The 20,991-nt window shown below is 29.9% G+C and overlaps 2 protein-coding genes across 9 annotated transcripts; one reads left to right on the top strand and one right to left on the bottom strand.

Moving 5' to 3' along the window:
- Positions 1 to 313: 313 nt before the first annotated feature.
- Positions 314 to 4,107, top strand: LOC114194150 (uncharacterized). Of its 4 annotated transcripts, XR_014984233.1 has the most exons (8): positions 314 to 933; positions 1,115 to 1,291; positions 1,428 to 1,577; positions 1,701 to 1,802; positions 1,888 to 1,958; positions 2,069 to 2,136; positions 2,455 to 2,793; positions 3,650 to 4,107. XR_014984233.1 is itself a non-coding variant. In XM_028084235.2 (7 exons), exons 1-7 carry the CDS (start codon positions 763 to 765, stop codon positions 2,532 to 2,534), a joined length of 819 nt encoding a protein of 272 aa, XP_027940036.1. In that variant the 5' UTR covers positions 314 to 762; the 3' UTR covers positions 2,535 to 4,107. The 4 variants fall into 4 exon arrangements, 3 of the variants coding, with proteins under 3 accessions (XP_027940036.1, XP_027940037.1, XP_027940035.1); XM_028084235.2 differs by having other exon boundaries at positions 2,455 to 4,107; XM_028084236.2 differs by having other exon boundaries at positions 315 to 933; positions 2,479 to 4,107.
- Positions 4,108 to 4,944: 837 nt separating this feature from the next.
- On the bottom strand, positions 4,945 to 9,826 carry LOC114193624 (protein DA1-related 2-like). Of its 5 annotated transcripts, none has more exons than XM_028083493.2 (13): positions 9,505 to 9,808; positions 8,986 to 9,140; positions 8,473 to 8,541; positions 8,055 to 8,142; positions 7,859 to 7,982; positions 7,285 to 7,423; positions 7,078 to 7,161; positions 6,775 to 6,894; positions 6,471 to 6,683; positions 6,334 to 6,396; positions 5,812 to 5,927; positions 5,589 to 5,647; positions 4,945 to 5,505 (listed from the first exon to the last, which is right to left on the bottom strand). In XM_028083493.2, the coding sequence occupies exons 1-13, from the start codon at positions 9,632 to 9,634 to the stop codon at positions 5,186 to 5,188; spliced, it is 1,680 nt and encodes a 559-aa protein (XP_027939294.1). In that variant the 5' UTR covers positions 9,635 to 9,808; the 3' UTR covers positions 4,945 to 5,185. The 5 variants fall into 5 exon arrangements, 4 of the variants coding, with proteins under 4 accessions (XP_027939294.1, XP_027939295.1, XP_027939296.2 ...); XM_028083494.2 differs by having other exon boundaries at positions 7,285 to 7,408; positions 9,505 to 9,803; XR_014984003.1 differs by having other exon boundaries at positions 5,290 to 5,505; positions 5,770 to 5,927; positions 9,505 to 9,826.
- Between the last annotated feature and the right edge of the window lie 11,165 nt (positions 9,827 to 20,991).

Genomic DNA, 20,991 nt, shown 5'->3' with positions numbered 1-20,991 from the left:
TGTCCACGAAAATCAACCATGTGTGTTTTTCAACTTTCATGTGTCTAATTGGAAAAAATTACATACAAATAAATGTTCATGCAACTTAAACAGCACTTCAATTTATTTTCAGTCATTTTCATAACCTAAGAAATTGAGTCATAAAAGTGGTTTTTCTTTTTATTTAATTACAGGTGAAATTTTAGGGAAAAAAAGTTTTTTTTTACATGACACGTGTCAGTATTTGATAGGATGCTTGGTTTAACCGACGTAGCCCTAACCTTGATATCTTACAGCTGTCTAATGTGCCTTCTCAACTTAAATTTCAGGCAACGGCATATTCTCCACTCATATTCGCAGCGGAATTGATCACCTGTATCTGCTTTCACACTAAACCCCTTTTAACTCAATAAACACCAGACATCACCGTTCCTTTCAAATCATCGACGCGAAACACAGAATCACCTTGCAGCTCACCGCACCGACTAAAATCCACACTGCTTTATCTTTTCCCGTGAACGCTCCCTGCTGATACGTCACCGTTTTGGTTAATCCGGATCGCAAAAAAGACGTCGCCGACGTGAGAAGGGTGGGGAAGAAGAAGAAGAACGCGTGGTCGTTTGATTTTGCGCAGAGTGAAGAAAGCGAAGAGAAGAAATGCTCGATGCATAGTTACAATTGCAAGCCCTTCATATTCTTGTGACAGTTAAGATAGGTTGAGGTTTAATTTTGGTTAGAGAAAGTGGTGAAAGAGAATAGAAAAGTGAAAACCGGAACCAGGAGATGCAAATGGAAGCTAGGGTTGGCGTGGCGGTGGACGGTGGTGTACGGAAATTGGTGCAGCCGCCGCCAAAGCAGATTGGAACTATTTCGCAACTTCTCGCCGGAGGAGTCGCTGGCGCGTTAAGTAAGACCTGTACGGCGCCGCTTGCGAGACTCACCATCCTCTTTCAGGTTCCAATTTTTAAATTTCATATCTACTTTTCAAAAAAAGAAATAAAATCTGCGTTTTTGGTTTTTAAGTAAGTTATTAGAATATTGACGTTGTAATTTAAAGCAAGGGGGTGTTAAGGTTGAGGTTATGATTATTCTGTTAAATCTTACTTTGTAGAATTATTTGTAAAAATGCTTTCAGGTTCAGGGAATGCATTCCAACGTTGCGACTTTGAGAAAGGCCAGTATATGGAATGAGGCTTCACGGATTATCCATGAAGAGGGATTTAGGGCTTTCTGGAAAGGGAATCTGGTGACCATTGCTCACCGGTTACCTTATTCTTCGGTTAACTTTTATTCTTACGAGCACTACAAGAAGGTAAGGTGATAGGTGTTGCGATGGGGGTATTTACTTTCATTTGATGATGTTGTTGAGAAGTAACACATTTGTGTTTATGATGAGTACTTGATTGTCCTTGGATTGATTTGTGTTTACTGGTACGTTGTATGATCAGTTGCTAAAGAAGGTTCCGGGATTGCAAAGTCATAGAGATAATGTTAGTGCAGACCTTTGTGTGCATTTTGTCGGCGGTGGCATGGCAGGAATTACTGCTGCTACATCTACTTATCCCTTGGATCTTGTAAGGACGCGGCTGGCTGCGCAGGTAATATCACATGTCTAATTGCCTTATTTTGAAATAGATTTTCCGCTAGAGTGGGTGGTTAAAGATACTTGCATTTATATGTAAGTTTAATTCTGAACAATTAGCATTGTTAAATATTTGCAGACAAATTTTACCTATTACAGAGGTATCTGGCATGCTTTACACACAATTAGCAAGGAAGAGGGGATACTTGGACTTTATAAGGGACTTGGAACTACACTCTTGGTATGGTGTTATGGTCAATTTAACATCACTCGAAGACTATATTATTTTTCGACTAACTAGCTACATGTTTCTGGTGCTAATGCAGACTGTAGGGCCAAGTATAGCTATCAGCTTCTCTGTATATGAATCCCTGAGATCTTATTGGCAGTCAAATAGGTAATCAATCTACAAATTAATTCAGCAGTTTGATGTTACCCATGTTCCCTTTATTTCATGTATAATCACCTTTTTTCTTATATTAATATTTCTTTATTTATACATATCAGATCCAATGATTCTCCTGTTGCCGTTAGTCTGGCATGCGGCAGTCTTTCAGGCATTGCATCATCAACAGGTGAGCAGTTAAAAGGCGGAATTCTAAATTACATACTTGGCATTCCTTCTGATTAGGTTTTCTTATAACGTGAACTTTTGGTGTTCCTTTTGTCAGACAAGTAGTATTGATATTTGGTTTTTGATGTTCCTTCCAAATGGGGTTATGCACATTCTTTTGGTATATTACCTTTTTCCTACTCTCTTTGTGGCATTAGGGCACTCAACTTAGTTTTGTTGTATCAAATGTTCAATAGATGTTCAATTACAGTTAAGAATCCTTTAGTCAAACTATTGAATTTGCTCCACCCAAGAACATCAAAGAAGTTAATGTCTGTAGTGGTTTATTATGCTTTTGATGCAGAGAAAGAGAGTTTGGTGCAGGAACTGCACCAAGTATCTAACCAGATTGACCCCTAGAACCAGAGACCAGGTTGGAGTTGTTATTTTATCTGTGGCATATGACAATATAGTAAGGAAGACGTTAAAAAGACCCTTTTCTTGTCTTTCTGTAACTTCATTATTGTCTAAAGATCTTGCTCAAGTAATCATCTTCCCAAGGTTTGTTCTATGACATGTCTCCCCAAGCTATGCAGTGGATTTCATCATGGGGTGGCATTGCCTGGATGAACCTATATGATTTCCTCGATTACCAAATGTGAGAGGTGTCCTCTTTGAGGTATGCTTCTCACTTAAGGCTACCTTCACCTGATGTTTGGCTGGGTACCGGAATCCTCTTCAGACCTTGTTGATGTGTTTCTGAAGAATCTGTTTTTACAGCTTTAATAATATTGCTTTCAGCATATTCTAAAATTCTGAATGGTGGAAATTATGGTACCAAATTAATAAAATTAATGGTTTATGATAAAGTATTTTCGATAAATGGAATTGTCGACAAAGAACTACTGTTAAACATGGGACAGAAACCAAATATTACTGATTGGGAGATGGATAATTGTGTCAAATATTATTCAGATAGAGACTAACCACATGCACATCCAAAATATTCATGCATGCCAAACTTTAGTAGTGTCCTTTTATCAACTGTGTCAATAAAGGTTGTCTGCCCTTCTGCTGCCAGCCATTATATGTTCAGGTAAGGCTGTATTTTACTTAGACTCTTACTACTTGTGTGTTTGGATTTGTTAAATACTGCAGCCACCACCGTGTTATGATGGACTTGTACATCCATAGTTTCTTGATGTCAAATGATAACAAATTCTATGTTCATCATATTTACTCTTTAGAATAGCCTATAAAGTTGAAGTGCAGGTTTTGCAACTTTGTCAGAGACACAGGATCACTACAATAAGAAACTCCCATTTTGTCTTACAGTTCACTGGTTATTAACTTCAAATGTAGTTTATTTTGATTTCATTTCTTGCTTTGGAATTAGTTTGCACTTGAGTGGATTAATCATCATACCACTTTTGATAATGCCCTGTCTTGTCCCAAACATTAACGATCTGATGTAAAATCGAGTTGCTGTTGACTAGAATGGGTATAGTTCAATTCATCTGTTATTCTATATGCAGCAACGTTTCCCTTGGATCTTGTGAGGCGGAGGAAGCAACTTGAGGGGGCTGGTGGGCGAGCCCGTGTGTATACAACAGGCCTCTATGGTGTTTTTAGGCATATAATCCAGACAGAAGGCGTGCGTGGTCTTTACAGAGGAATTTTACCTGAATACTACAAGGTGGTGCCAGGTGTCGGTATTTGTTTTATGACTTACGAAACTTTGAAGATGCTTTTATCAGATATTGCTACCGGATAACCACACACCCATCAACACTGGGGTCTGGTATGCAAGAAGTAAATTGATAAAGTTTTTTACCCATGCAAAAGGGTTAGAGTTACATTTACGATTTAACAATTGTAGTTCATTTTATTTCACGAGTCCTCAACATGGGAAATTTTGTAATGCTCCCTTGGGGATTGCATTTTTGCATGTACAGAAACTTGCATAACATTTAATATTAAGATGTTATCGTCATGGATTCTCCCGTGGTCTGCTTTGTCTTTAGCCGTAAAGAAAAATGGGAAGTGAAAAGAGCAATATCTATAAATCTGCAAGACTGCACCTGGTTGCTAATGACCCGATTTTTTATTTATTTTTATCTTAAAACTCGTGTTAAAAATAACACTTTCAGAATTCAAGTTTGATAAGAACAGGAGAATCATGCTTCAAAAGCCAGTCATTTGCAGTTGGAGAGCCCATGCCTTTGTTTATTTTTCTCACAATAGAATTTTATGCTTCTAATATGGGACTCGTTGTATACGAAAATTGAATGCTTACTTAAATATTGAGTATGTTGATATTGCTTTAGTTTAAAAGTCACTTTTCAATTTATGGGAGAAATTAAGAGAGAGGTAGAGGTTGCTCTCATTAACTTTGTATAGAATTGATTGATTTTGTTCATTGAGAAACGGTCGTTTATTTAGAAAAAACCATATGATTAAAGGAGCGTTTTTTTATCGAACAAGTCAATTCTTAATTCTTATTTTTTTTCCCTTAAATGTAATTTTCCCTTATATTTATCGATTAAGGAGATGAACTGGGGCCATTGTTTTACCTCAAGCGCTAAGAGAATCATATATACAATGTCTTTTAAGTTATCGTAGGGTCATTCTCATGTTTTTTAAGTTATAATTTTCTGCAAATATTGTTTTTCTATGTCGACATGCGAAGTCACTTCTATTGGATGATTGAATAAGTTCATTTGCTATTAAGCTAGAATTCTAACATGGAGTTAGGGATGTTTTTCTTTGAATATTTGAAAAACAAACATTGCTCAGCTTTGCCAATTTTATTTACTAAATAACTGCTAAATGCATAAAAAGTAACAGTTCCTTATTTTTTGGCCAAGGAAAATAAACAGATGCTGAATACGAACTTGTAATGTAATGCGTTTTTTTTTTTTTTGGTCAAATTAGACTCGGACATCCTCATAGGATCCAAATAGCAGAAGTTGTCCAATCGAATGGGTCCTGGTCCTCCACTTGTGGAATGGAACCAAATAAAATGAAAAACAAACACTTATATCCATACACTGAGAACTTGCGTTCTTGTGTTACACTGGAAAAAATCCAGTCAAATGAATATGGTCAAGTGTTCTACGCAAACCATATTTATTAACAGCTTCATTAGCAGCTCTAAAACCACCACCATAAGCAGGGGAAGAATCATTGGCAATCTGATTCTTGAAAAACTCACCCAATTTATTTTCAACATGAGACTTTGCACCCTTCTTTGAAGAGGAAGAAGAAGAAGCAGAAGCTGTGGATGTTGATGGCATGCTTTGAAAGCTAGGCATTACTTCTGACTCAAGCCACATATAAGAAAGAACCTGACAAATACCTTCCTCAACTTCAGGGTTAAGGTTTCGGTAACCTACATAGTTGTTAAAGATGAATGAATAACCTTAAACATTAAAATGAATGTTTAATATCATAAACATTAAAAAAATATAATACCTTTAAGGCGTAGCCAGCCATGCATCAACTCATGGGCAAGTATGGCACCAGTGAGTAACCTGCATGCCATTAAGGTATGAGAACTCCTATAATGAAGTTTGAACATCATCATTGAGAAGTAACATTATAGTCTGTCATTGGTACTTTGTCTTATGAGTATTGGAAAAATATCTGAACTCACAATTATATTCAAAAGCAAAGTTTCCATTGTCCACTAGTTTACCTAGGAAGACCATAAAGAACAAGAATTGCTGTAACTTCACATTTTCTAATCAGTTTTTGAGGTTGAGTTCTCATCCCTATCAGTCGATGGCCTCCAATTCTTGGCCTTCTATGTATCTGAAACAACATATAGCCATAAGGTATTGAATTTATCTTACAAACAATGGTAATCTCATCCACTATGGATTCCACATTCTACCAAAACAAGAAGTAAATACTTTTAATATTATTGAATATGTTTTTAGTCCTTAAATTTTGACATAAAATTAAAATTTGTTATCTGAAACTTTGATACATTTTTGTCTCCAAATTTCAAGAATAAGTGGGTATAATTTTTTAATCCAATTATATTAATTTTTTTTATGCCTCAATATCATATGACATTAAGAAAATTTAACATAATTAGGTTAAAATAATTATATTCATTTTTAATGTTTAAAACTAAAATGTATCAAAGACCATAATTTTAGGTTAAAGTTCAGGGACTAAAAATATATTTAACCCCTTTAATATCGTATCTTACACTAGTGACAGTCTGCTCCTCTGAGAGGCACAAACCCCTTGTTTCCGGTAAGTGTAGAAAACCCTGTCAGAAACCACAGAGTGAGAAAAGGTGGACTAGTTATTATTTGACTAAAACAAAGAAGGGATGTTCCTTACATTTTTCTCCCCTACAATAGCTTCATTGAGTGCTTCTCTCTCAACTAGAAGCATGGGAATTTGTTGATCTATTCTCATCTGCATTCCTTCATAGTAATCTCTGATAGAATGGTAAAGAGGCTGGCAATCACCAGTGTCCATTATAGCAGATTCCATGCACTCTAAACACAAACTTCGTCCATCTTCTAGTCTATAGTATTTTATGTTCAGAGGCTTCAAACATAACAGTAGCAAAATATAACTTCAGAAAAATATTGTTCTCAATATCCGAATCATTAAATAAGATGAGTACTTCAATTAGTACCTCCAATCTTTCACAGCTACAGCAACGAGCTGTGTTATCATATTCATGAGATGGACAATACTTTTGGGACCAAAAGGGGTGGCATCTGTACTCAATCAACCCAGCTGCATTTATGGGAATCTGGAATTTAAAAAAGAAAAATCTCTTCTGTTAATATAGCTCTTTATTAACTGCAACGTGATAGGTTAAAAAGAAGAACCAGAGGTAATCGTTTTACTACTGAAATTATGATAAGCTTTTAAACAGAGAAAAAAAAATTGTGAAGCATGAAAGTTTGAACAAGCAAAGGCAAACCAATCTTACAAATTGGAAGCAAACTTCACATTTTGGATGAGTCAATTCTTTAAAGCAGGATTTATGATATGGATGCTTCCCTGACAAGGAAAACTACGATCAACACAGAAAAGAAAACATGTAAGAGATGAATCAAGAAGAAAAGTGGTGATCTCATCATCATTATCATTATCATCATCATCTCCTAAGAATATCAAAAGAGGATAATAAAACTACCTCACGCTCAGTAATGGGGTACCGACATGAATGACAGCGAAAGCAATTTGGATGAAAATATGTATCCATGCACCCCAAACAATTTCCATACATTATCTCTTGGTTGCAGCCACCACATGTTCTTCTGTTCAATGACAAACTACACATTATCAGTTGTAAAAATGGTACCAACACTACATGTCTGCATATGCTGCAAGTTTCTTTTTCTCTTTTCAAAATTGTTTAGAAGGAACAGATTTTGATTCCTTCTGCAACTTGATCCACAGAAACAAGTAAGAAATGATGTTATTCATATCTCTTCATAGAATTGTGGTTACTTGGTAAACATGGAAATATGCGATCAATAAAGTTAAATATGTTTTTAGTTCAAACTTTGATGAAAAATTGAAATTGTCCGAAACTATGATATATTTTGGTTTTCAAACTTTAAAAATGAATAGACATAATTCTTTTAATACAAATATGTTAAACTTTTTATTATGTCAAACATGTTTTATGTTAACATTTGAGTTGATTTTACGAACTAATTAGAAACACTTGATGTTTGACATTCATATATTGGGAGAGATTTTACCTATATTCGTGGGGATAAAATGGTGTAGGGGCAAATGGAGGGTGTGTAGATGAACTAAGGGTATCCAAAGGTGCCTTTGAGTAATCGTCTCCAGTGTCTTCTCCCCAACTATATCCTTGATGGGCTAATGGAAACACAACAAGATTAATACCAAACATTTCTATAACAAACACCTTTTTGAAAATCAAATACCAACCATTTGGTCTCTTTAAATCTTCGGCTGAAGAAAGTGCCATTGCATGCCCTAGATCTTCTTTCTCCTTCTGAGCTCTAGCACGATCATCCTGATCATTATTACATCAAAGGTATTATTCAAACATCTTATCTTCAATTATATTTGTGACAGTAAGTAAATCCAAAATAATGATACAGTAAGCAGATCCTAGTTATATTTGTGACAGATAAAACTATAAATGCAATTAATCAAGATGCAATGAAGTTAGTGAAAAGGTTCTGTTCTTAAACGTGCACCCTCGTTGCAATAAGAAATCAGATTCACAGAACTACATGATAATTTATATACTTCAGTAGCCACCATGTAACAATGCAGCATCTAAAATTAAGTCACCAACTTAACATTGTGAGACAAAATTTTTGGTAAAAGAAAAACGTACATTGCAAAATTCCAAAAAAGTGCTCTGAGATTCGATGTAGTTCAAGTACAAGTTTCGCTGCACTCGATGCTGAGATCAAGATGCAGTCTAATAAACCAAACAAGAAAAAAAAGCTATGCTTTTGACAAAGCTTTTGGCTAACTGCATTTTTAATTTAGGCAAAGCAATAATAATAATAATTATAGTAGAGTTAACTTCCATGCACTGTTCATCTAAAGATTTTATGCTTGTTTGTTACTGTAAAGATTTTATGCTGACACCCAATACAAATATCTTATTCATAATTTTCAACATAATTACTATGGAAGTTGAATACAAAATCTCTTTCACCCTTCTTTTCAAACTCAACGAACTAACTTTATAACATAGAAATGTGGACCAGAAAATTAAACCTACAATCTCTTCCATCCTTCGAAAACCTTTGTTATTACGTCACCTTATAATAATATATATGACAAAGCCAATAACATTAGACATAATCGAAGAAAAGTAAAAGGCAGTGTTTCATTTTACCAACGCTCTTGATGGAGCTCCCCAAACTATGCTTTCTTCTGCTGGCTCATGCAGATGACGACCACCCCTTCCTCTATTGGACCCACCTCTGAAAAGTTTACTCAGCCATTTCATGAAACCAGACTTTCTCTCTGAGCGAGGAGAAATATAATCTCCTGCATCCCACCAAAAATTTCACCATGTATATCAAGTTTAGTATGAGAACAAGTAGAAGTGCAAATTCACGTTCTAACTCAGAAAAAAAAGTAACTTATTGGAACCACGTGAAAAGTAAATTCCGAAACTTTGAGAATACCCATTTAGTAAAATCAACAGAAGAAATTTAAAGTTCAAACAACAGCTTCATGGGGCGGTTCACGCTTCTGCAAAATCGTTTTTTTTTTTTGTTTGTTTGTTTCATGTAAATATCTGTAAAGCAAGCGGTTTGAATAGATGGTGGTGATGAAGGTGAAATTTTGATGAATAGTGGTGAAAGAGAAAGAGAGAGAGAGAGAGAGAGAGAGAAAAGAGTGATGATACCGTATATGCATGGATGAGAAAGATGGTTGACATCTGAAGAGGGAGCCATAAGGAGGAAAAAAGCAATGTTGTGAGAGAGAAGATGAGGAAGAGGAATGAAAATGACAGAGAGATGGAGAAGAAGGGGCATGAGAGAAGAGTTAATAGTGGTTGAAAAAGAAAGATGAAGAGAGGAATCAAAGAGATTCTTGGCTTCGAAAGCAATGAAGAGAAAGGCAGAAAGATGGGTTGTGGGGTGGGCGAGGAGGGAATCTGCTGATGAGGAGAATATTAAGAAGGGGTGGATTGCAGAGAGAATCAAACAGGATTTTGAGAGAGAGAACAAAAACAAGAAAAGAAAAGAAAAAGAAGTGCTGTATTTGCACGCATGGAGTTGAGTTAGAAGAGTGTGTGTGTATGAAAAAAAAATCTCTGTTTGTTGTCTCTGTGGTTTGAATTCAGAAGGTAAAAGGACAGACAGAAAGACAGTTTCAAAGTTTTCAGGATAGTTAGTAACTGTCAACTTTAGTACCTATTATGTTTTCCTTGTAACTATTCCTTCCCATGTTTTCAATATTTGTTCAACATGTCAGTTTAACTACTGTGACACTGATCCAATTGTCGGTTTAGAAGAGAGTTGAAAAAACTGATTTTGGTTAAAGGTTTTTTAAGATGTGGTTACATCAGTTTAAAACCACAGAGGAATGATATATTTTTACTTGTACTTCTCCTTTGGAAAACAGGTCACTTTTTCGTGTTTGGATATTTTTAGTTCTTGAAAGAAAAAGTATTAATATAATGTCATTAAAATATTGCGAAAGAAAAGAAAGAATTCGCTAAATGTGATTAAAGAGGCTTTCCAAACTTTCGTATTAAATTTAATAGTTTAAAATCAATAAATATCCTATATCAATAGTTTATACCATTGAAAATGCTTATCTAACATGTTTAAAGTAAAAGTTTGTTGTGACCAAATTATTCCAATCCATTTAGTTAATTATAAGACATAAATTATGAACATGCAAGGTTCATCTTTTACAAAATGTTTAGGCATTTTGGGTGCTTAGGCCACTTTTTCACATAAAAATAAACCATTTTTTATTCTCTTATTTCTTGTTTATTTATTTTTTATATTTGAGGAAACCTAAAGTTTCTTATGAAAAATTATTAGGAGTATTCTTTCCTTAAAACAGTTGCTGATAATCCAGTTATCTGCTAATGGTTCTTGACAGATCACTTAAATCGCAACTTGACTCACTTTTATCTTTTTTTTTTCAAATCCTATTCATAGCCTGCGAATATAAATAGCTATCCTTTTATTCCTTCTACCAAAGCAAACACTTTTGTTCTCTTTGTCTTCTATTTGACATGACATTCAATAAGCCAAAAAATAATATATATAGTTTCCTTCATCACACACTCTTCACACCCACAACACAAGAATCATCCTCATCCCTGTTCAAACTTACAAATCTTACATATTTGTGTTCTTTGGAATTAAAGGATTACAACTTTAAGCAATTATCTTGGTTTCAAAGATCAATATAACTTTCAAAATGATATTTTAATTTGATGTAAAAATGAGTTTATGCAGAAATAAAAGTGATATTTAAGTTAATTCAATCTTACAAAACCAGTTTGTAAGGTGAGGTTTGCGTCTACATATATGTGGTAAACTCGTCTTATCTTTATTTAACGTGAGATCTCCAACAAGCATGAAGTGTAATTATTCATCGACTAAACTTTATTCGAGTGATATGAAAGTTTCATAACGGTTAAAAATGAGTAAGTTATACAATATATAAATAGAATATCTATAAACTTATAATCTTTAAGATTTCGAGTTGAAAGTGTAATGTTTAAGTATTTTTTATATAGACTTGTTCATGATTTATTGGTATTGAATCTTCCACGTGTTTTCATCAAAAAACCTCACAATGCCAAAGGAAAATGCCCATGTTGGCCAACCAAAAAAATAATAATTCTATTCCAAAGTTTGGACGGCCAAGAAATGAATAGATGAGTGAAGGTATTGTTGGAGTTGTATATGACTTTTTAGCTTTACATCCAAGCAAACAATGGTAAAAGGATAGGGAACAAAATCTACTCAGAAGTAGTTTTGTTTAATTCTCAATTTTTCAGTAAAGAATCTCTGCATGCTGTCTATAAACATTTGTCTGAAAAGCAAGTTGATCTGCTAACTTCATCTGTTATAGTAACCACATAACACATAAAAAGAAGACAAAAGTAGAAAAGAAAAAGGCCTTCTCTGTCTTTAGAAGTGTGATCATCATTTGTAGAATGCACACTGAAAATTAGGAACCTCGTAACCTAACCTAAGGACTAAAGAAAAAAGCATTTTACAACCATGCCTCTTCCTTTTCTGATTCTGTATATCGTGACCAAATAATTGGACTCTAGTAATCAACCATCTCTTATCACATTTCTCTTTCTTTTTTATCTATCTCAACTCTACAAAAACCAGTTTCATATCATAAGTTTTACCCTTATGAATATATGTTATAGTTTCATTATATCTTCAATATATTGTGGCCAAAACAGCATAGAGAATTACTTTCCAAGAAAAATGATTAATTGGTGGAATGTCCTCACACCTGGCTTGGTTCTGTTTCTTATACTCACATGATTCTTAGGAGAGTGCACACATCTTTTTTTCAAAGAGCTACTTTCGCTAATAAAGAAACAAAAGTAGTTAATGCTTTACTCTCTTTTTCTCCTTTGTTAACACAGTAGGTGCAAGTATATGTGTAAAGCAATAGGAGAAACAAACAGGTTCCAGTGGAAGATCAAAATATGTCACAGTAAACAAAACGACATGCATCGTAAAGTTTGAATTTTCGACCTATTCAAATTACTTCATCAATTGTTCGAGTTATATATGCTATTTTATTTTAGTTATATCAGTTGTTGGTAAGAAATTTCTAACCATTCAAATAAGGGTTTGGTGCAGGGTTAAAATGAACTTCTGCCGTCTCTTTCCACCACCAAAGATAAAAAGGTAAAAGTTACTTCATGGTGCGTCTATTTCAATCAGAGATAAAATTAATTTATATTAGAGATAAAGTTAATTTATATCAGAGATAAGGTTAATTTATAATATATAAGTAAATATAAAACTCGTCTTATACAAATTGATTTTGTGAGATTGAGATAGACTTAAGTGTATTTCTTAACATGATATCATAGTTATGAGTTAGAATCTATCTTAGCAAAATTTATTGTTTGTTGAGTCTGACTAGAGTTAAGGCCAATTTACAATATATATATATATATATATATATATATATATATATATATATATATAAAAGTAGATACAAACTTCACTTTATATAAATCGGTTTTGTTAGGTTAAATTAGACTTAAAATTCACTTTGCGACGAGTTTCATATACGCGCAACTATATATGCCACTTAAGGTTGAGGAACGCTGGCAAATTTCTTGTGAACCACCTGTTTGATGAGAATAAAGTGGATGTTTGTGTTTAATCTCAAAAGGGAATTGTCTGTCATCTTCAAACAGTTTTGGGAGCTATAAATTAGGTCTATGGCCTAAAGTTTTGAAGCATATAAGCTGAAACATCTTATTGGGCAGCCTTAAAGCTTTCTTATGTAGCTACTAGTGAGACAGAAAAAGTGCAGAGTATTATTAAATTGGAAGCAAAAGGGGTGAGAAAAGCTATTTCACCCTCAAATCTCATCTTTAGATTTTGTGTGCTTGAAACACATAATATCTGAGTCAGACCACATGTTGGGGAGCACCTTCAAGATGCCTTTTTCCACCTTTTTCTACTTAAAATGGTTACCCAGTTCATGAAACTATGTGCTCCTAAAGTCTTTTTAATTTTTATTTGGAACGTCACAATCCAGTGTCCATCAAAAATACAAAATCTAAAAATTTTGTTTCATAAACATGCTTTTAATCTTGGCAAAGCACCACTTTCCAATTTCAAAGGAATTGTTTGTTGCTCCAGCAGATTTTTAATCTTTTGTCAATGAAATTATTCAACTTGGAAACAACTTTGATTGTGCTAGTTTCGCGGAAATTTTCACTGCCATTGGGAGCATTTTGGGAATTTGATAAATTGGAATCAATCTACAAGTAATACTATCATGAAAAGATACCCAATGTTGCATAACTTAAATAGAGCTACATCTTGATGGATTTTTGTATGATAAGGATTCGATGGAAAGGAATGAGTTCAACCATAATATAAAATTAAGGATATCAAAGTGAGTTAACCCAACTCATATAAGTTGATTCATTACGGGTTAAACTAAAAAATTGTTAGTTAAACTTGACTCATTCTTTGGTGAATTAAAAATTTTGCAATCCGGTCTGATCTATTACGTTAGTGGGTGGGTTAGCTTACTTACATAAATTGTAAAAAAATGTTAATAAGTTAAGTAGGTCAACTCTCTTTAACCCGACTCGAACTCGTTTAATCCGTAGATCAAGTAAGTAAAATTTAATTCAACCTACTTTTTAAAAAAAAAATAATTTCTCAACCTAGTCCAACTCAAACCCCGTAATAAACCGAATTAATATATAAAATAGAACTCATTTTGATATCTCTATATGAAATTAACAACACTTCCATCAAAACCTTAAAACAATATATATCATATTTTCTCTTTAATATTTTTATTTTTATTTAACGTATAAGTTAAATTTGCACCTAAATTTTCAATTGTTATATATCAATTAAAAAGTCATTATAAAAATTGTCTAAATTATAATTAATCTTAAAAAATTATTTATTATAGTGATCGATTTAAATACTAATTTTTAAACTAAAAATTAATTAGTATCTAAAATAATTTTTATTATAAATAAAAAATTATAATTAGATTTTTAAATTAGTTTTAAATTTGATAAATAACATTAGCTACTAAACTTTTGCATCCTAAAGAATAAGTAAAGATTATTGCTTTAATACCTATGATGACTACTGGGACTGGAAAAACAAATTCAAACACAAATATGATATGACACATCGCACGGTAAACTTTTAAAAAATAATCACATGTATCATCCATTTTATTGGAAAAAAATTGAAGTTTAAACTAATTATACATTCAAAACTCAAATCAGTAATTAAACAATGTCCATTAAGTAAAAAACAAAAGTACTAAATGGTAAAAAATATTAACTTAAATAACCCATTTGTAACTCTTCCTAGGCCATTCAATTATGAAGACATAATTCACAGTTTAGAATTGCGAATCAAATACAAATCGCCTTTCCAATCTATTGGCATAAAGAAAAAAAATAAACAAGATATGATACTCTGTGACGTGTATTGAAGTTTTCTTTCTCTTTTTCTTTTGTTCTTAAGTAACATAGGACCGACACAATCACACTTGAAAAAAAAAATGAAAAATTTGAAGTCAATGTTATATGCTGATGTTAAGAGAATTTTGCTTTGTGAATGGAGCACACAAATGAAAAAGAAGCAGATAATAAATAAATTCATGAAAACAACAGTTGGGAAGTGAGACCAAAGATGGTTTGGTTTGAAGAATCATAAAGCTTTGCAAATTCAAATTTGTTAAAGCAGAATCCTCTTTTAAAGTTGTGGCACATTAATTATTTGACTCAAATATCAGTGATGCAAAGTGGTGAGGAAGATCTTTAATATCTTACAACTCCAACTTGTTCTGATGCTTTTGCCTTCAAAATCTCAAAGGTTAGTGTCATCACTTCTTCAAATTCATAACTTCCATCACCACTGAAAAAAAACAAATCTTTCAGTTCTGAAAAATTGGCAAAAACAACTATAAAGTTTTCGAAGCATATCTTAGAAAGTCTGATATCGATTAAGTTTGAAGTCTCATAATTACTTGAAACAATTTAAGAGTATATAAATCAATACAAATTTTATCTTACAAGTTGATTTTGTGAAAATTGAATTGAGTTTAAATTGAATTGAGTTTAAAGTTTATTGGATATGTTGTTACATTTGTTATTGAACCATCCATTAATATCTAATTTTACGCTTAAGATAAGATGTAAATACATCAGTTTAAAGTTTTTTTTTAATATAGTATTTTATTAGGCATCCAAAAATTTTGTCTTATGGAAATTTTCAATAGTATATGTAGAATCTTCTAACATTATTATATATTAGAGTTATCAAAAACACAATATTTAAAGAAAAATCGTCTTACACTGCAGAAACGTGATCTTTATAACCAGAATTAGCTTCACCCAACTTCGTAGCATCGTCTTCATTTGCATGCATGGAAATGAAATTTGCCCACAGGAATATAAAAGTAACAACAACTATTTGAAGTGAGTGATATTAAAAGATTGGATGCATTATAAAATTTTAAGAAATTTTGGCCTCACTTTATCGACTCTACCTTTAAAATAACGAAAAAAAATAAAGATGAAATGAGACTGTTTTTGTTTGATGTATAAAACTTTAAAAAGAAATATATTGTCCCAGTTATAATAAAATCTTTAAATTGATAGAACATTAAAATACTAATGATTAATATTTATTTATTAAAAAGTAATAATTATGTGTTTTTTAGGAAAAGAAAAGACATAATTAATGAAATATACGTGGCGGAACTTCATACAGTACGTTGGGGGTGCCAAAATTTTGGTTAAATTATTATTTGGTCTATTTTTTTGTCTAAAAATATCATATTGGTCCTATAGTATTTTTTAGTTTCAATTTGGTCTGGATCTCATAAAATTAATGCAATTTTATCTTTTTCGTTAAATTTTTTCAATCGGAACAAAGATTTTTCATCAAAATTGATACTACGATTATGTCAATTATACCAATAAAGCAAATCATTCACAACTTCAATTTTGATGAAAAATTATTGATTTGATTTAATAAATTTAACGAAAAAGGACAAAATTACATAATTTTTTAAAATTTGGATCAAATTGAGATTAAAAAAGAAACTAGATGACCAACTTAATATTTTTGAACGAAAATAGGAACCAAAAGAGTAATCCTAAAATTTTTATATAAACTAGTCAAGACATTGTATTTACTTTTTTTATGATAATAAAAAATAATAAAATTACAATAATTATTATTATAATTATAAAATTAGATATAAATAATTTTTATAATTTTAGTATAATTAATGGTTCAATTTTAAAAAATAAAAAATAATTAATTAAACAAATAACCATTTAAAAATAATATTAATAAAATAATTATTTTTATTTAAAAAATGTTTAAAAAATTAAATTAAAAAATAAATGTGAAAAAGAAAACATAAAAAATATAAATGTGTAAATATTTATTAAAATATTAAATTTGAAAAAAAATTATTTAAAATCATATATTAAATTAAATGTAACAAAAAAAAATTGGGGGGCCATGGCCCCCTTAGTCCCAACATAGTTCCCTATGTTCATGATTATTAATGATTTAAATGGTATTATAAAAAATAATTAAATTGAATAAAATTGACAAAAAATATGACTTATTTAAGCACAAAAATAAAATTATGACTTATTTAACAAAAATTAGAATAAAAAAATATTTTAACCTACACAATTTCTATTTTTAATTTAAAATTTTAAAATAATAAATTTCTAAGTTTATATATATATATATATATATATATATATATATATATATATATATATATATATATATATATATATATATATATATATATATATATATATATATATATATTATTCAAAGTAGAACTTAGAATCACATTAGATTAGTTCACAACTTTCTAACATATTCTTGGTCTGCCTCTTGGTTTAATTATAAGGTATTATTGTGTAACGAGAGTATTTTTTTGGATAAATTATGCAGGGTTATCAAGTTTCATATAAACCAGTCAAATACTATCTTATTGTTTGGACATATATATACTTTTGGTTGTAGAAGCATAACAATATTCGTGTTATTAATTTATTCTTTTGGATAATATTTAAAATATATAGTGATGGTATTTATTACATTAAATACTAATTCTATGTTTATTTTTAGAATAGTGGGTTAAATGATTTGGTGAGAAAAGTCACATGCTTATATAATTTAAACATTTTAAGTCGGTGGTGTGATTATTTTAGACTAGTCATTATGTGTTGAGTTTTACCATAATAATGGGAACTTTATGTATAGATACTGATGTAGGGACATTTCGAACCAATGCTTTTTCATTCCCTATAATAATGAGTACATATCCAATTAGCATAGTTAATATACATATTAAAGAGATTGAGTAAATCTTAATGTACTTAGATTATGTAGTGCAAATCTCTTGTTTTTATTTTTCTCTTTTCTTTTTTTTTTTTCTAAAATTTCACTTGTAATTCTTATTAGAATATGGTCGCATCTCCCGGCAGTTGAGGAACATTTTTTTCTTATCAGAATTTTAAATAGAAAAAGTTTTTCTCATCTTATTTTTTGTATGAGTTTGTCGTAAATTTTAGTATGATTAGTTGATAAAATTGATTTTCTCAACTTGTCTTTATCATATATTAAATTTATATTATGTTTAGATACATTTCTCTATAAATTCCTAAGTTTTGAATAACCTTGTACCTTGGGTTTTGGTACTTTGTCTCGAGAGGATAGTATTATGTTTAGATACATTTCTCTTTAAGTTCCTAAGTTTTAAATAACCTTGTACTTTGGATTTTGAAATCTTGTCTCGAGGATAGTCATTGTAAATAGGAAAAATTATGTATTTTTTTTATAGAATATTAGGATAGTTGATTTGAATAGTAAGTGACTTCGTTAGTGAATTGTTTTTTATATGCAGGGATTATGATTAATTGAAAAATCGTTTGAATGTTTGAACTTGAATATCGTTGAGTTTTGTTTAATAAATTTTGAATTAATTAGATATTTTTGTTGACATAAGTGACTAGATCATGCATGTTAAGCATAGGATTTCCTTAAATAGAGTTTTTGAATATGGTTTAGATTAACAGAGTAAATTTTCTTATGTTGAAGTGAATATAAACATACATATTTGAACTAATGGATTAAAATTAGTAAAGAAATATTTTTGGATAACTCGTGATTTAAATTAATCAATTGAGTTGTTTAAAAGTAGCATATTGAAGTTGCTGAGTTTGATTTTGGAAAATTAGTTTGATTTTGTTATTGAGGATAATTTATTTATATTATGTTCACTCAAGCGAAGGATTTTTCTCAACGAAAAACATCGTAAAAATAGTATAAAGATTTATACTTATTTTCTGTCCTATTTTTCTCAATAAAAAGTAATATCACAATTCAATATAGTTTTTATCCAATTTTTGTTCAAACGAGATATTGTTGCTGAAACTTAAAAACAATATTCTTTTCCTTTTTATCCATTTAACTTATTCAATATATATTTTTATAAATTCATTTATAAAAAGCCTCTATAATCAAATTTTAAAACTAAATAAAAATCACATTGTGAAATATTAAAAAAACCTCAATTAATTAAACTAAGATAAGAAATTCACTCTTAAGGATGAGATGCATGATAGTTATTTGTTTGATTTAATCATGAAAAAATGATTTATAGACAATTTTTTTATTCTTTTTATATCTTGATTAGAAGTCGAAATAAAAAAAAAACTAATTTAAATGTCTTTTTAATATTTGAATATGCTATTAATGAACATATTTTTTGGTAAAGTAATGGTTTTCTCGTTTTTGGGTAAAATGCTGTTAATACAAAAAAAATCATTTGAAGGAAGAAATAATAATTATTTCTTATAAGCATTTCATCTACATTTCATAAATTTATATTGAAATTTTAGAAATATTTTAAAAGTAAAATATTATTCAAAACAATATTTATTCAAGGTTCAAAATAATAACAACAAACAATTAAAATACGTAAATAAAATAATATGAAAAAAATACAGTAACTAAAGTAAATAATTAAATTAAACAAATAAGAAAAATGTAGGAAAAAATGTTTTAGTGTAAATTATGTTAATACAGTTATCTACAATATACTATGTAAAATGTAATATTTTTAATAATTTTTAACATTCGAAAGTAATATTTCCAAATAATGTCACTTCATATTTACCATATGCATAGGAATGTTCGCTTACTTCTTTGGTAGTGAGAAGGATAATGATTGTTTTGAATAATGAATCTTCATGACATATTATTCAACAAAATTATTTACACATTTTCCTGTTATACAAAACTTTTATTCTGATTAAAACAAAAGTAGAAGTAAAGTATTTTTTAGGCTAATCATCCAGTGATCAATCATTATATTATATTATATTATATTATTTTATTTTATTTTTATTAGCTAATTCATGTCAAAATCCTTTATGGATTATAAAATTATATTAAACATCTAAAGTGACACAAGTGTAAGTTTATTTAACACTTTATAGACATACATTTACATTAAGACAATATAGAAATTATGCAAAAAAAATATTTTAATTATATAACTTTAAAAAAAAAATTAGCACAAAAATTTAATGATATATAGTCATAAATATCAGCTGAATCCATAAACTCATTTAAACCACATTTCATATTTCAACTATGTATTTTAGTAAATTTTGGTTTGATGTATTTTTTCTCTTTAACTTTTTTTCTTATTTGTTGATTTTGTAATTTTAATTTTTCAGTAACATTAATTTTAGTTAATGTGACCTTCTTCTGTGTTTGGATACATTTTTAAAATATTACAATAATAATTTGATTATTTAACATTATATAGTTTACAAATTTATTTAAAAAAATTCATACTTTTTTTTTAATTTATGTTTTTTCTCTTTTATTCAATCTCAATAGTGAATTTACTTTTTCGACTTTGGTTAAAATATTATTGACTTGATTGAAATTGCAATCTATGGGTGGGAAATTTTCTTTTTTTATTCTATAGTTAGTTATAATTATTTTTAAGTTAAAGTTGATTATCACTTTCAGTATAATTTTATTTCGTCATTGATATTATTTAAAGTTTTCTTTAATATTAATGATGTGTTTTCTTAATGATATTAAATATGAGTTTTTCAATTGAATTTAATTAAGATTATTTTAACTTATGGAACTTGATATTTTTTTATTAATATCCATGAGAACATAAACTAAAACTATTTATGGATTAATAATAATTAAGCTTTTCTTGACTAATTTAGAAAAAAAAAACAATTTTTTTATGATGTTAGCCAAAAAAGTTTTTCAATGTTAATAAGATAATTTCCAGTAACTCATAGGTAAAGGACAAAATTGAAACACTAACAAGAAAACAAGATAAAAAAAAACGAAAATGAAACACCTTTTATTTTCCATATAAATGAGCGTCTAAGGTTTAAAAATCAAGCAATTATGACACGAGACATAATCAATTTACGCGTAAATATTTTATTATATTTATTTAAATATAATTGATTCTATTTTTTTAATATAAATTAATATACTAAAACAAATAATTTGAACTTCAATATTTTATAAAATAGATTAATTTAATATTATATAATTAATATAATAAAAAATATTTAAATAATTAATTTTGT

This window comes from Vigna unguiculata, chromosome 8, assembly GCF_037176805.1.
Source record: "Vigna unguiculata cultivar grain cowpea cultivar isolate G323 ecotype 2 chromosome 8, ASM3717680v1, whole genome shotgun sequence".
Classification (NCBI taxonomy): Eukaryota; Viridiplantae; Streptophyta; class Magnoliopsida; order Fabales; family Fabaceae; genus Vigna; species Vigna unguiculata.
The sequence above is the reverse complement of the archived record's forward strand: the minus strand, read 5'-3'. Positions and strand labels throughout refer to the sequence as shown.

Excerpts from the sequence above, each read along its gene's own strand:
- LOC114194150 (XM_028084234.2), top strand. The coding sequence starts at position 763 with ATGCAAATGGAAGCTAGGGTTGGCGTGGCGGTGGACGGTGGTGTACGG. Across the intron at positions 1,803-1,887 it reads GACTTGGAACTACACTCTTG|ACTGTAGGGCCAAGTATAGC; the intron begins GTATGGTGTTAT and ends GTGCTAATGCAG. Across the intron at positions 1,959-2,068 it reads TCTTATTGGCAGTCAAATAG|ATCCAATGATTCTCCTGTTG; the intron begins GTAATCAATCTA and ends TATACATATCAG.
- LOC114193624 (XM_028083493.2), bottom strand. The coding sequence starts at position 9,634 with ATGCCCCTTCTTCTCCATCTCTCTGTCATTTTCATTCCTCTTCCTCAT. Across the intron at positions 5,928-6,333 it reads AGGAGCAGACTGTCACTAGT|ATACATAGAAGGCCAAGAAT; the intron begins GTAAGATACGAT and ends ATGTTGTTTCAG. Across the intron at positions 5,506-5,588 it reads TGGCTGGCTACGCCTTAAAG|GTTACCGAAACCTTAACCCT; the intron begins GTATTATATTTT and ends ACAACTATGTAG.